The sequence below is a fragment of the Phyllostomus hastatus genome, unplaced genomic scaffold (assembly GCF_019186645.2).
Source record: "Phyllostomus hastatus isolate PE091 unplaced genomic scaffold, TTU_PhHast_1.1 phas_contig_118, whole genome shotgun sequence".
Taxonomy (NCBI): domain Eukaryota; kingdom Metazoa; phylum Chordata; class Mammalia; order Chiroptera; family Phyllostomidae; genus Phyllostomus; species Phyllostomus hastatus.
Genome location: NW_025333543.1, coordinates 7,567,081 through 7,582,786, shown reverse-complemented (window position 1 = coordinate 7,582,786; position 15,706 = coordinate 7,567,081). Strand labels below are relative to the sequence as shown.

General features: G+C 38.2%; 1 protein-coding gene across 1 annotated transcript in view; it reads left to right on the top strand.

Moving 5' to 3' along the window:
- Window positions 1–15,706, top strand: part of TES (testin LIM domain protein) — a 62,121-nt gene that overhangs the window by 20,571 nt on the left and 25,844 nt on the right. The window contains exon 2 of the mRNA XM_045848039.1: window positions 9,636–9,721. Coding sequence (XP_045703995.1) covers window positions 9,636–9,721 — 86 coding nt within the window. The remainder of the gene's footprint in view (window positions 1–9,635; window positions 9,722–15,706) is intronic.

The following is a 15,706-nucleotide window of genomic DNA, read 5'->3' as shown; positions in this document are numbered from 1 at the left end:
TGCTCATTTCTGAATGTATACAATATTGAATCATTATATTGTATGTCTTAAACTAATCTAATATTATATGTGAATTTAAAGAAAGAAAAATAAATATTTGCTGCTGTTATAATTATCACCACCCCTGCCATAGCCTTTTTGTGTGTTGGGGGAAGGATGTGTTGGGGTAAAGGTGTTCTATGTTAAAGATCATTTGTAATTAAAACAGGTATTAAATAAAAGTCTGTCATTATTTCTGAAAATCTCAGGTTCTATGGCAGGCATCAGGAATTCAAAAAAGAACAAGAAACTCAGTTTAATAATATAAACTGATGTGTAAACAGTCATAGTTAAAAAGAATTAAATAATGGAATTTGTATCAAGACCAAGTAAGAATTCAGAAGAACATATTAGAGTATAGATGGAGAAATGCATCACAGAGTAGCTGACTTTCGAATTGGGTCTATAGAGAGTAAGATTTTGCCAGATGGAGAACACAGGGAATGATATCCAGGCAAAGGGAGAAACTCCTCTAGAAACAGCACAGCTGGAGGGAGGGGAACTGTGAGGAAGCGGGGTAGTGGGAGCGAGGGTGGTGCCAGGTTGAAAAGACCCTTAACTGCCATGCTAAGACATGTGAAATTCACTGAACTGGTTAAAATAGCTAACAAGGGGATGGTTATGAACATCTTTAGGTAGTATTAAAATATTCTGGGAGCAACAATATGACTTTATACAAAGGGAGCACGTAGGAGTTCAGTGGTCCTGGAGTGGAGATGAGGTAACAAATTGTGTCATTTTTAGAGAAGAGATCAGCAACACGGGAGCATAGTTATAGGATGGCTGCACAGGACAAGAAGGCCTCCTAGCCCTAGGCTTGTCCTCCATTCTTCCTCTTATGTATTTCAGACTTTAGTAAGGGAAAGATGGGGAATTTTATTCTTTTAAGCAAATTAAAAGAGCAATTTTATTAGAATGATTAATAGGAGCTTTTAGTCACAATAGTTTTTATTCTCACCTAAGAAAGTTGTCAAACTATAAAAAAGTTGAAGGGTGCCTGTTTTTATATTTAAGTCTGGTTTTCTAGTTAACTTCCCTTTTTTGACACCTTAGGTCTCAGTAGAGATTAGAAAACAGGGAATGAACTAAAAACCTAAAACAGTTTGAAACCTTGAGTCAGAGATATATCAAAATATATTGATTCATGGGAGGGGATTTCACAGATTTCACTAGGTTTCTAAGACAGCCATGTGCTGATAGGATTTTTTATTTAGAAATATAGTTCTATAGTCCAGAATATTCATTTGTGCTCATGAGTATAATGAGTATATGTATACATATTTATATGTAGGTATATATATATACACATGATAAGTAGATAAATATGTACAGGTATACATATACAGAGAGATATGTGCATATATACCATATACTCTACTTTGATCAGCTTCATTCCTAAATGATTAAAGAAGTCCTAGTAAAACAAACTTGTTTAGTAATGACATTTGGTTCCTTGCTTCGTAGGGAAATTTGGTTATAAAAACAGTATGATCAGATGATCTCACCCTGAATTCTGCATGATATCTGCCAGATCCAAATTGTCTCCAAATCAACTCAGACCATGTTTGAAATACCAAAGTTTCCCTACCCTTTTCTTTTTCTTTAAAGAGTCTGATATGCAATACCCTTTTTCTGCATCAGAAGGGTCACCTGAAATGTTGCCAACACATCCTGTTGCCTGAAATTATGAATATGGGGATACTGATTATATCCCATTTCTTATTCTGAAATAAGCAGGGGATAAGAGGATGTTTGGAGGCACAGATTATGTGGATATAAGTTCAATATCCAGAGTTAAGGATATCTAAAAACTTATTTTTTTATGACTAGTGTTTCAGGATAAATATGGTCATTTTTATATTTTCAAAGACTTTGATAGGTATTCCCAAAACCTGACTGTAGTTTTTCCTAATATAGTGAATCCAAAAGACCCATTTTCTTGGATACTGAAGAAGAAAAATGAATTTTTCATATCCTTGTTTTGATGCTGGCCAGGTGTTACTAAAATGAAATGAGGTAGACAGTTTTGGGATTTGTGTGCTTATGAAAATGTGCTTTGATACACCGAGTGTTGACTCTGCAGGGAGTACCATATCACATTGCTATTGAAATAATTAAATGCAACAGAACTGAGTCTTATCCCTCAGAACTTAAACGTTTTGTTTCCTGTGTGTTTCCAAACTAAGTTTAGGCTATTCTGACTTATAAAAGCCAATAATATAGCTGCTTTCTTGAGTAATTATTTTCTATTTAGTGTTTAAAACATGAAGCAGATGACCATGTTGAATAACAAAGTTGTAGTTACTTTGAAACGTGACTTGTAGTCATAATTGTAGAATTAAGAGGTATCCTTACATCGATCTAGTTGATTTATCATTATCTACATGAAGCTCAGAGAAGAAAAAAATGACTTCTGAAATCACAGAACTTAGCAGTGACACCTTGGGACCAGATCCCAGTTTTTCTGCCTCTCCTCCAGTGATCCTTCTATATTTTCACAGTTCTGTATTTTGTTAGTTCTCTAGTATATATAACTATGTAATTTTTAAAATTGAGACATAATTGGCACATTGCCATGTAATTCTTGATCATTTTGCTTTCTAATCAGCCAGGTTGCCTTTAGCTGAGGAGCCTTCTGGTTGCCCCTTCCTCTCAATCAGCCCTGCCCACATACCTTCCCTGTTCTTACCCCTCACCAAGAATTCTCGAGTCCAGACACCTGGAAAGAACTAACCTGTAAGAACTAGGTGTCCAAGTGGAACAGTCACTGCTCTTGAGGAAAGGAGAAAGAACCTGACTGGAGGATGTGGTTTATGTTGTAGGTAAAGAGAAGGGTGGAAGTATAGTGAGAAGAATGCTGGGTCCTGCCTGAGCTTGAGGGAATCCTGAACACAAAGTGAAGGAGTGAGGGAAATTGGTTGAGCTCTTGGGTCAGATGAGGTTTCAGGTCTTGAACTGAGACCAGGATGAGTAAGGGAGTCCCAGCTCTTGTGAAACCTTGCCCCATAAGGACTGGGAATCAGACTTGAGAAACTGTGCCTGGTGAAGCTTTGACTCTGAAACACATGATAGAGTAGAATTAGTATGTTTTCCTTTATCTGATATATGTTTGACTTGTGAAGGGGAGAATAGCAGATGCCTGGATGCCTAAATAGAGGCAGGAACAGATATGGAAAAAATTTGCCTAACACTAGTAGAGATATGTCTACTCTGGTGCAATTTTAGCATACAAATTGGATTTAACAGGATTAGAGAACACAATAACGCTCTAGATTACAATTCAGTCTGAAACATGCAAACTGCTAAGCAAACACTAACTAGCTTGTGAACCACATATCTTTCGTGTTTGAGTGGCATTGTGCTTTTTTATCTTAACAGGTTGGTAAAAAGTATAAGGATATGGAAGAAATTCCTACCCGGTAATGTGGAATTGCTTAGAGCTCCTCAATGCTGAGTATCAATTAGATTTAAGTTTTATAACTATATGTTTATAGCTCTAAAGTAATTCTCTAGCCCTTGCCAGTATGGCTTGGTTGGAGCATTGTCCATGACCAAAGGGTTCAGTTCCTGGCCAGGGCACATACCTAGGTTGTGGATTCAATCCCCTATCTAGGTGTGTGTGGGAGGCAACCAACTAATGCTTCTCTCTCACATTGATATTTCTCTTTCTCCTTTCCTCTCTCTCTCTAAAAGCAGTGGAAAAAGTATGCTCAGTTAAGGATAAAATAATGATGCTGCTGCTGATGATAATTTCTCTAAATGAAACTCCCCAAGGAAAATAAGTTCATTGCCAGTCTAAAACTCTGTCGAGTCACTTAAGCTGCTAACAATGGCTTTGAAAACTAGGTGTCTTTTTTGTTTGGGTGTTTATTTTTAATTAGAACTGTTTCCGTTTGGGTAATAGCAGGAGAGCGTATTATATTGCCATGACCTTATTCCACTCTTTTTCATTTGCTTGTTCTCTCTCTGGGATATTTTCAGAATTCCCTCACTCCGTGTGTCTGAGCATTTGAAGAAGATGAAACATAGGGAGGTATACTTTTTTAAGGTGGTAACAACCATCCTGGAAGGAGCCAATATGAAGATTAAGTTGGCCTTCCAGGCAAGCCAGTAGGGGTGGAAGAAGGCTGAAGCAGTGCTTTCTGAGCTTTCCAGGGCAGGCTGTAGAGCCATTTTCTCAAATTACTGCTTTTCTCAGTCAGGTCTTCTAGTTTCCCTGACGGTCCTCCCTCTGACGTTTGGGTAGCAAAGATGAGAGGCCCTCTTGTCCTCCCACACTCAGCCTCATTGCCTGGCTTTTTTTTCTAATACTTTCTCTTTACCAGTCCCATCCTGTCTCTGGGAATATCTTTTCCTGCGTCAGACCTGGTGGCTCAAGACATGGTGCCAAATGTTGAGACTTATTTCTTCCTTGGGAAAAGAAAAGGGAGGAAAAACCCAATCCGCCTACTACAAGGTTAACCCTGTCACCTTGTAAGTCTTCTAAGATGTCTGTGGCTCCTCCTGTGCCGCCTTATGCCATAGGCCTCCCCATATGTGTCCTCTTTACCTTGAATGTACTTTTTCCTCTTTGCTGACTTGGATGCTCCCCATCCTTTTGATCACAGTTTGAGCATACTTGTTCAAAATAGTTTTTTCAACCTCTTGACAGATTTAGATCTTACCTTTATAAAGCTCTCTTAAAGTTTTCTACATTTAGAGGTGTTCAGGAGGCTTTGGGGACTTGTAGTGTTTTTCTTTGCAGCAGAAGTGAGCAGCGGAAGGGAATCTCTTTGGAAGACTAAAGACTGCAGCTCAGTGGAACATGAGTCATACACTGAGTTTTAGGTTAGCTTGCTGTTGACTAGCTGTGTGACAAGTCTGTATTTTAGCTTCCTGATCTCTTATACCAAGAGAGTGCCTGGGCCTGTCCAGCACGGGCACTTTAAAAAAGCAGATGTTGGGCTTCTGGTCAAGATGGAGACATGGGCAGACACGGCTTGCCTCTTTGCACAGCCACATCAAAATTACAACTAAAATATTGAACAACCAACCATCGCATAGGAACATCAGAAATTGAGTTGAATGGAAGTCTAAAAACTGTGAAATCAAGTTGAATGGAAGTCTGACAACTGTAGAATTGAAGAAACCACATCCACCCAGACTGGTATGAGGGGTGCAGATGTGGATCAAGCTGGCCCCACACCCACGTGTATAAAAATTTGGGAGGGATATCTTGGAAGCAAGGAGTCCCAGACCCACATCAGGGCCCCCAGCCCAGGATTCCAGTGCCAGGAAGATAAGTCCCCACAATTTCTGGCTGTGAAAACCAGCAGGATTGAGTCAATGGAGGAGGTTGCTGGAACCCTAAACAGTTCCTCTTAGATAACCCACACATGGACTCACCTACTCAGACTTGTTCCCTCTGAGCTCCAGCACTGGGGTGGCAGCTTGAAGGGCACCAGTAGTATACAAGGAAAAACTGAAATGTCTGGCATCAGGGTGAGCAGAGGCCATTGTCCCTTTGCTGACCCATCCCCCTTAACCCCCCTGACAAAGCCAGCAGGCTGGTGTCATATCTGAGACTTCATCAACCTGGGTAACACTGTGTGACCCACCTTGGAGATCCCTAAAAGCTCGACCCCACCCAATTTACAGGCTCACCCAAGCTGTTTTTCCATAAGAATGGAAAAGCTCCTGGTCTTGGCTACTAAGTCCCATCAAATAAGCAACAGCTGTCTTCAGTGAACCTTAGTGGCAGCCAGATTAGAGTCACAGTTTAGCCTCACCTGGGAACCTCCAAGCCTAGCACTAGTAGCAGCCACCTCAAGATTGATTTATAGCTCAGGCACGGTGCCCTGGACAAAACACAGATTGGGGCTGCATCACCCAGGAAACCCTAGAGCTAACATACACAGTGCACAGCTATAGACCACCTTGGAGCACCACCACCCTGCCTCTGCACAGCTGATCCTCCATGGAAGGCAGAGGTTAGTGGGCAGTGGTCATAGCCAGTCCTTGCAGCTGACTGGCCTGGGTAAATCCCTGCCATTGATATGCCAACAGCAACCAAGGCTCAACTACAAGAGGAGGGTATACTCAGCCCACACAAAGGGCACACCTCAAATACCCAGCTTGGGTGATAGGGGAGGCTGTGAAACCGGACCGTGCAGGTACACTTCTACATTAGACCACACTACCAAGACATGGAGTCAAAGCAAGTTCACCTAATACATATAAATGATCACAGGGAGGCTGCCAAAATGAGGAGACAAAGAAACATGGCCCAAATGAAAGAATAGACCAAAACTCCAGAAAAAGAGCTAAACCAAATGGAGATAAAGAATCTATCAGATGCAGAGTTCAAAACACTGGTTGTAATGATGCTCAAGAACTTAGTGAGGACCTCAGCAGCATAAAAGAGACCAGTCAGAAAGGAAGGATACACTAATTGAAATAAAGTACAATTTACAGGGAAACAACAACAGAATGGATAAAGCCAAGAATCAAATCAATGATTTGGAACATAAGGAAGCAAAAAACAACCATGCAGAACAACAAGAAAAAAGAGTTAAAAAAAAAGAGAATAGTACAAACAGCCTCTGGGACAACTTCAGGAGATCCAACATTCACATCATACGGGTGCCAGAAGGAGAAGCGAAACAGTAAGAAATTGGAAATCTATCTGAAAAATGTAGTGAAAGAAAACTTACCTAATTTGGTGAAGGAAATAGACATGTAATTCCAGGAAGTGCAGAGAGTCTCAATTATGATGGATGCAAAGAGGCCCACTGCAAGACACATCATTATTAAAAGGCCAAAGGTTAAAAATAAAGAGAGACTCTTACAATAAGAGAAAAGAAGTTAGTTACCAGAAGGTTGCCAGATGGGAGGAGGAAGAGGGGGAATGGGTGAAGCAGTGAGGGGATTAAAAAGAACAAAATAGGTAGTTACAGAATAGCCATAAGGATGTAAAGTACAGTACAGAAAATAATAGTAGCCAAAGAAATTATACGTATAACCCATGGACATGAACAATGGTGGGGGGATTGCCTGAGGTAGTGGGGGGCGCTGGGTGGAGAGTGGACAAAGGGGGAAAATCAAGACAACTGTAATAGCATAATCAATAAAATATAATTTAAAAAATAAAAAGCAGATGTTCATGGAATACTTCCAGTTTTAATAATTCTAGTAAATAATTTGATAACCATTTTAGGGAGATAAAAAACAGATGGGAAAGAAACAACTTGTTCCTTTCCAAGGCTGACTTTGTAAATCAGTGAGCTACACTGAGGCCATAGTGTAAAATGTTATTTGAGGTTCTAGCGATATTAGCTGAGCTTCCAAGTTTCATTCAGAAATGAAAAACACAATAATATTGTTTCAGTATACTTGTAGTATTTTATTAAGCCCAATGTTTTTCAGATCAGGGGATTCAGATTTAAAAGCACGCAAAAATTTGTTTAGGTGGTGATTTGATTTAGAGGCAGAAGCACACTCAGTCCCAGTTATTATCTAAGCCAGTACGTCTTTGTTTCAGAATTTAAACATACTAATACACACATAAGTTTGTATGTATGTATTTTCTTTGTCACCAGACAAAATATATTTCTTACTGTGAATTATATATAAAGGAGTTTAAAACCAGTTGATTTAAGCTGAGCTGTGTGATTCAGCCTTAATAATATAATCTTAATTTTCATTTCGGATTGGAGTTTAGTAGGAGATGCATGAAACACAGTATGAAGCAGATCCATACAACAGGTGAATTTAGGATTGTTAATTCTCTTTAATGGAGAAAGGGATTGAAGAAGAATATACCTTTTTAGATATACTGTTCATTTTATTATGGGTATCAGAGAAAACTCTGTAAGTATGTACATTATGAAAGACTGAAAACCTTAAGTAGCCATCTCTCCCTGGCTTTTGCTTAGCCCATTTTTTTTTTCTGTACTGTAACTATGATCATCAGTGACAAGGAAACAATTGGATTCCTCAAAAGAAGAAAAGTGTATTCTAATGTTAAAGTTAAACATATGATTTAGAGAATTAAAATTGTTTTAAAAATTGGTAATGTAGACATGGCAAAAGTAATGAAGTTTAGTTAATGTTGGACAGATTTTTATCACCATTAGAAAGCGTGCCTCAGATAGTCTGACTTAAAATAACATGGGTTCTCCTAAGCAGCTGAGTGGACCAGTTGGTTTTGAATATGCCCTTAGTTATAGAAAGAGGACATGGTGGTTTTCTTCACACACACACACACACACACACACACACACACACAGGAAGGGTTTACTTGCTTTAATTAAAAGAAAAAGGAAGGTCTTCCTGTTTATTAATTATTAAACTTCAGGGCGTGGTCAGGCTGATATTTTAAGGAAAAAGTTAGTGGTGTTTTTGAATGCTTATTGACAAACATAACTTGGTAAGGTTACAAAAGGGTGCCATTGAAAAAAAATACGTTACTTTTCTGTCTTGAAGTATCACTCCAGATAGTAGCAGATAATGAATTTCTCAGTTGTGACTGATGTGAGTTTTTTAGTAAATTTTATTCATTTATTTTCAGAAGGGAAGGGAAGGAGAGGGAGAGAAACATCAATGTGTGGTTGCCTCTCACACACCACCTACTGGAGACCTGGCTAGTAACCCAGGCATGTGCCCCAAATGGGAATTGAACCAGCAACCCTTTGGTTCACAGGCCGGTGCTCAGTCTACTGCGCCACAGCAACCAGGGCACTGATGTGATATTTAAAACACAAAATAACTTATTTTTTGCCAATGCGCTATACAAAATCTTTTTTTGATCTTTTTTACTTTGATATCAATAGTTGCGAAAAAGAGCTTACATTGCCTTCTTGTGACTTTCCCTCGTGTTCTCCTCCCCACCTCAGGTCATGTATCAGCACCTTCCTGAGAATTATTATTTAATGTGATAAAGAAAAAAGTTGTTTTGCCATAATAAAAGCAATAGTAATGCCCCCACCCCTACCTAGGCATAAAAGCACAGGAATCAGGGTTGTTTATCTCTAAAATGGAGAATAATATCATCTACTCTATAAGCATTAATTATCAGGTTATGAGATTAATGTTTATCCCAGTTCCGTGGTATCCGATATGTTTGTTGTTGCTATTGTTATATTTATTATAAAATATAAAATAATATTTTTAGTGTAAAAATATAAACTATAAAATAATATTTTTAGTGTAAAGCCTAAAATCTTTACTCATTCATTATTTTCGGCAAAATAATGTCATTTGCAGACAGGCTTACCTTCTAAGCTCCTTGTACCTATTGTACACAGGGGCATGTAGTGCCCAAAGATAACAATTCATGACTTTTTACAAATCACAATATTTGTTGTCTTCCATATGGTTTTATTTTGATGCTTTTCTTTTTATGAACAAAAGCAATAAGAATACAAGTATGTATGTACATGGAGTTGCCATGTACATACCTGGGAGTCATTGATTGACTAAACAGTGTGATACTCATGAAAGATTTGTTTGAAAGTTTTGTAAACAGGAGTGGTAAGTGGAATTAGAAGTGTAATTTATTGAATTTTTTAGATTTTCAAACATGTAATAATAAATCCATATTGTTTTCTTCTTAACAGATGGGCTTAGGTCATGAGCAAGGATTTGGAGCCCCCTGTTTAAAGTGCAAAGAAAAATGTGAAGGATTTGAACTGCACTTCTGGAGGTAATATTTTGAAAACTACAACCACATTAGGAATTTCTACTCTTTGGCACTGTTTCCTCAGAGAGTGGAAATCTCTTAAAAGTTCTTTAGCATGGTTGCTAAATTGCAGATCTGTTACATTCTTTTCTGAGAAATAAATAAAACATAAAGCTATTCTGTATTCCTGTCATTAAGTTTGAGCTAATTGGGCCATAGTAACTATATTTAGAATTATTTGATTTATTGGCTGCCCTACAGATTTCCTATGAGTATAGAATACTGAGTATGTCTCTTTTTTGAGTGACAAATTTGTGATAATCTCAGGAATGTTTATTAATTTAATTTTTAGTCTTTTTATAATTATGGGTAACTTTGCATATCTTATCTGAATATTTGCAATAAACAGTAAGTATGAATGATGAATTAAACATTCAGATCCAGATTGTCAGGAAACTTGAATCTGAGTCTCTTCAAAATTTTCAGCTGTAAATTTAATGCTGAAAAACTTTGAAGTACTTGAATTTATAATAATAATAATAATAAATAATAATTCATTGCCAATGTCTTGATTTGAATTTTGTCTGGCCCTGGCTGGTGTGACTCAGTGAACTGAGCACTGGCCTGTGAGCCTAAGGGTCACTGGTTCAGTTCCCAATCAGGGCACACCTAGATTGCAGGCCAGGTCCCCAGTAGGGGCGCATGAGAGGTAACCTCACATTGGTGTTTCTCTCCCTCTCTTTCTCCCTCCCTTCCCCTCTTTAAAAATAAATAAATAAAATCTCTAAAAAAAGAATTATGTGTATATATGAAGGACAAATGTAGATAAAAAATGTGAATTCTGTAAAGATCTTGCATGTTATTAAAAATAATATTATATATCATATGAACCTAACATTGTATTTAAAACCTGTTCTAATGAAGAACATAGATGGTGTTTATTAGTGGCAGTCAGGACAGTAATGGTAGCTCATAAGGCTGTTCAAAGCTAGAATCAGCACATTATTGTTAGAAGGAAAAAATAAATACAATTAATTATACATTATTAGGATGGCAGCTGCCTGTTAGAATGAATCTTACTTACGAACCACTTCTGTACTGACTGTTTCTATAGGCAACTATCTAGAGTAAAAAATCTTATCAGCTATTGGGGCTATGTACAGCATAAGTTAAAGAAGACTGTAGAAAAATAAAGTGGGGATATTAGACTCTTTTAAAAGCTAACTTATTTAGGAAATGAAGGCAGTTGTTTTAAATAGTGAAGGCAACAGAAACTTCAGCCCTTCTAGAAATGAAGATACAGTTCTCTGTTTTTTAGGGAGCTAAAATTTTCCAGGTAGTTTTTAAATTATAAGACTTTAATAGCTCATCCCTATGCTACCTTTTCAAGGGACATAGCAGTTAGGCAATATGTCTGACATGTATTAGAAAAGTAAAGTCGCACTAGACACAAAATAGTTTTCAAGGATTAGTATATTTTAGCTCCTAATATATGCACCTGTCTCTTGTACTCATAGTACCTTCCTGGTGAGCTGCACTGCCCTCTGCTGGGCATAGTTCTTACTTTACAATCTTTTTTTAGTTATTATTACAGTATTTTATTGTTTATGCTATTACAGTTGTCCCCACTTTTTCCCCCTTTGCCCACCTCCACCCATGCACCCCCTCAGGCAGTTCCGATATCATTGCCCATGTCCATGGGTCATGCATACATATTCTTTGGCTCATCCCTCCACCTTTTTTCATCCAGTGCCCTCCTCCTTCTTACAGTTGTCAGTCTGTTCAAGTATCAATGCGTCTGTTTCTACAATCTTAAAATAGTCTTTTTAGCTCTTCTGTACAGATGCCAAAAACTTCATTCCTGACAGCATCTTTTCTTCAAACCAGAAGGTTAGTTTATAGTGATTTTTGCTTGCTCTATATTATTTTTCTATTGCTGTTCACTATAATCTGATATTTTGAGATAAAAAATATGTCAGACAAGAGATCTCTGTGGTATGAAAATCACTTTTTAAAAAACTTTTCCACACAGAATCATAAATATGTCTAGGTGTAGTCTGAAAATATATTAAGAGGCATGAAAAACAAGGGCTTTGGCATGACCTCCAGTCTAGCCTGGGCCCATCCATGTGGTACTAATGCTGTCTTCTTCCTAGCAGGAGTCCAGACACATTTTTCTCAGAATTCTTAATGATTCCCCTTTTTCCACCACAACTCGAAGGCTTTGTGGGCAGTGCCTTTGACATTCAGATGAGCCATTTTCCATAGTCTTTGAAGTAAAATATTCTAGACTGGTTGTTCTGAGTGTATCGAAGATTCCAGGTCCTAAGGCCACAGAACTGCTGTAATTAACGTGGTCCTGGGGGTCCCAGGACCCTGCCCACTTATCTCCTTCATCTTTATGGTGACTCTTCACTATTAGGAACTTTGGAGCTTCATGAGGCACAATGTGAAAGCCAGAGCTAAATTATTCTCCATTTTTATGGGTCTGTCCCTCCACACAGACACAAGAATGGTCTTTTGAATGTGAATACTGTTATATACTTCCCAAAAGCTTAAGAATCTTGTGTGCTATCCCACTGAACTTGATCCTTTAAGCAAAGTCTTGGGCATTTGTTGTTAAACCTCAATGACTGGCCTCAGCTGTCTTTTCCAGCCTCCCTTCTCATTTCCCTTCCAAGCACCTTGTACTCCAACAGCTTGTGTAGATGCTGCTACCTAAAATTTCTGTGCCTTGTTGCATGTTTCCTATGCCTGGAAAGACACTACATCTAACCACCAAGAAACAAAATGTCTTTCCTATTCTTTACATCTCAGCTGAAGCACTACCTCTGAGAAGTCCTCCTTGCTCTCAGTATTAGTCCACTCAGGCTTCTATAACAAAGTACAATAGACTCTGTTGGCTTAAACAACAGAAATTTATTTTCTTACATATCTAGATACTAGAAGTCCAAAATCAGGATGCCAGCATGGTTGGGTTCTGGTGAGGAACCTCTTCTTGGTATATCGACAGCCACCTTCTTGTCATGTCCTCACATGGCCTTTCCTCAGTGTGAGCACATGGAAAGAAAGACATCTCTCTGTCTTCCTCTTGTTATAAGGCCACGAGTCCCATTCGATTAAGATCCCACCCTATGACCTCATATAACTTTATTTACCTCCTGAAAACACTATATCCAACTATAGTCACATCGAGGGTTAGGGCCTTACCATACAAATTGAATTGGGGTGGAGGGGCACAGTTCAGTTGATAGCACCCTCTTTCCCTGCTTCCACACACCCCTCCCCAAGTAAGGGATTATTTTTCCCCTTGGCACTTTGTACACTTGTTGGAAGCCAGGAAATAAATACTCAGACCTGACTGTTCATCACTTGGATATCCTGCCGGTTCCTTCCGTTACAGTGACAAGGTAGTCCACTGCTGCATTCCTTGGAGGTCAGCCTCTTGGGGTGCAGCATGGGGTAATGAAGGGTACTGAATGGATCTGGGGAGTGAATGGAGGAGGTCCAGCAGGTATGGCAACAGTTGCAAAAAGCTAAAAATGAATTCTCAGCTTAAGGAAGTTTAGAGTGGAATTTATCACTTAGCTAGCCACACCTCACTTTACAGATCGAAGAACTAAAACCCAAATAAGTTAAAATCACTTATTTGAGCTTATGAGTTATTAATAAGAATATAATTTGTGAACCTTTCCTATGTGCTGCACACCAACAATCACTTGTAATAGCTTTTTATTGCTGCGAAACAGATTATTACAAATTTAGCAGGTTAAAACAATACCTGTTAATTAACTCAATATCTGTTTATGCTTTAGGTCAGAAGTCTGGGCAGGCTTATCTAGATTTTCTGCTTAGGATCTCAAAAGGCTGAAATCAAGGTGTTGGCCAGGTTGGGATCTTATTTGGAAACTCTAGGGGAAGTCTGCTTCCAGACTCATTCCTGATGTTGGTAGAATTGATTTTCTTTGGTTATAGGCCTGAGGTCCCTGTTTTCTTGCTTTCTATCAGCCAGGGGCTGGCTCTCAGCCTTCAGAAGCCACTCACATTCCTTTGCACAGAGCTACCCCCATCTTCAAAGCGAACAACAGTTCTTAGACTCCTTTCTGTACCTCAAAGCTCTCGGACCTCCTCTTCTGCTGTCAGCCAAAGAAAACTCTTTGCTTGTGTGATTAGATTAGGTGAACTTGGATAATGTCCTTTGCCATATAAAGTAACATAATCATGAAAGGAACACCGGGGAGTAAAGGTAGTAAAGACCATCTTAAAATTTGGCTTACTACATTTTATGTACCTGATTTACCTTTGAGATAAGTGGTAGTTTTCCCATTTTATATGTGAGAAATCAAAGACTTAAATAACTTACCAAAGACATGGTTTAGAGATGGCAGTGCTGGAATTTGGACTCAGAGCTTGCCAAAACCTTCATCACCACCACCTTTCTACATGGCAGAGCAGAAACTAGAACCCAGGCGTACACTCTTATGACCAGTGAATGTCAGAGTACATGAGAGTGTCTTCTGTAAAGTGTGGTACTTTTGTGATATTGACATCTTTGTGGACAGTGGGGTCCTTTAACTATAAGCTTACCCCTTCTCTAATGCACTAGTGATTACAAGACTAGAGGAAAATAGAAGATTGAGGATGCCAAACACTTACTAAATAAGAACTACAACCTTCTGGGCATACTTTCAAGTAGTATTTAGAGATAATAAATATTAATGAAATATAAGACATAAACCCAAGATTTCAAGAAGTTTATAGCCAATTATTTTATATTGAAAGGATAGTAATTTTGGAACCATAGATCAGTTATCATGTACATAATAGAATTATTCTGTCTTGTCTTTGATGAATCCTTCCAATAAAACACTTTCATTTTACGAGAAAAATGTTATTTGAATATAGCATACATCTGTTCAAAGAATTTCTGATTGGTGTAGAGCTGGCTGAAACTAAAAATTCCATACCATAAATGGATTAATGCCTGCATTGAATTCTATAACAGGCCCATGCTTAAGTCCATATATGTATATCCCTGTTACAAAAGGGCAGCTTCCAACCCTGTTAAAATTATGGTTTGTAGCAGTGCCATGACCATGCTTTTAAATCACTGTGAAGGCTGGCAGCGTGTCAAAGCACTTCACTTGCTACTACTTGCCTTGGAAAAATAATAATTTTTACAAATAGGGACACAAAAAACATTTCTATTTTGGGAGGATGAGGGGTAGTTTGACTGCCTTCAGCTTGAAAATGTAAATCTGTGTATTTTTTTGAGGCCTTGCTTTTGATAAATTTTGTTACTACCTTGGATTTAGCACAAGGACTCTGAAGTTATAATGTAAATTGCGAGTATACAGTTTTGCTTTGTCATGCATATTAATGTTTGTACATATATGTGTTAACATGCTGAACTTTTTAGTATAAACAATCATCCTCCCCCAGCACCTTAGAGCTTCCCAGCCTAAAAGATGCAGTCTCCTTTGCATCTTCTAAAGTCATGGAAAGACTGTTTTAAACTAAATTCTGAATATCCCTCCTTTTTCTCCCATATAACTTTTATTAACATCCCATGAAGAGTTTAGGGAGAATTGCTGTATGGGACAGTTTATAAGATTTAGAGATTTGGCACCTGTGCTTGAGTATGGGACTTGATTTATATGCTCCTGAAAAACTGCTAGCAAATTAGAATAACTCAAGTGAATTTAACAAACATAAACTATCTAAGTCTATGTACATCATTAAAAATTATCCATGACTAATAGGAAAGATACTATACCAACCTTACAAACATAGCCTCTAGCACATGAGTACTATGCTCACACACGTCCTCTTTCTGTTTTTCTTTTTATTTGGTATAAAACCATTTTTTTAAAAGTCCCTTCATTTCTTAAGGATGGAATCTGGGCTATAGACTGAAATTAAATATGTGATAAATGTCTCACACATCCTCATGCCTTCTTTTGTATACCAAGATCACAGCATCCTTTTCTTCCTCAATTCTTCAGTAAG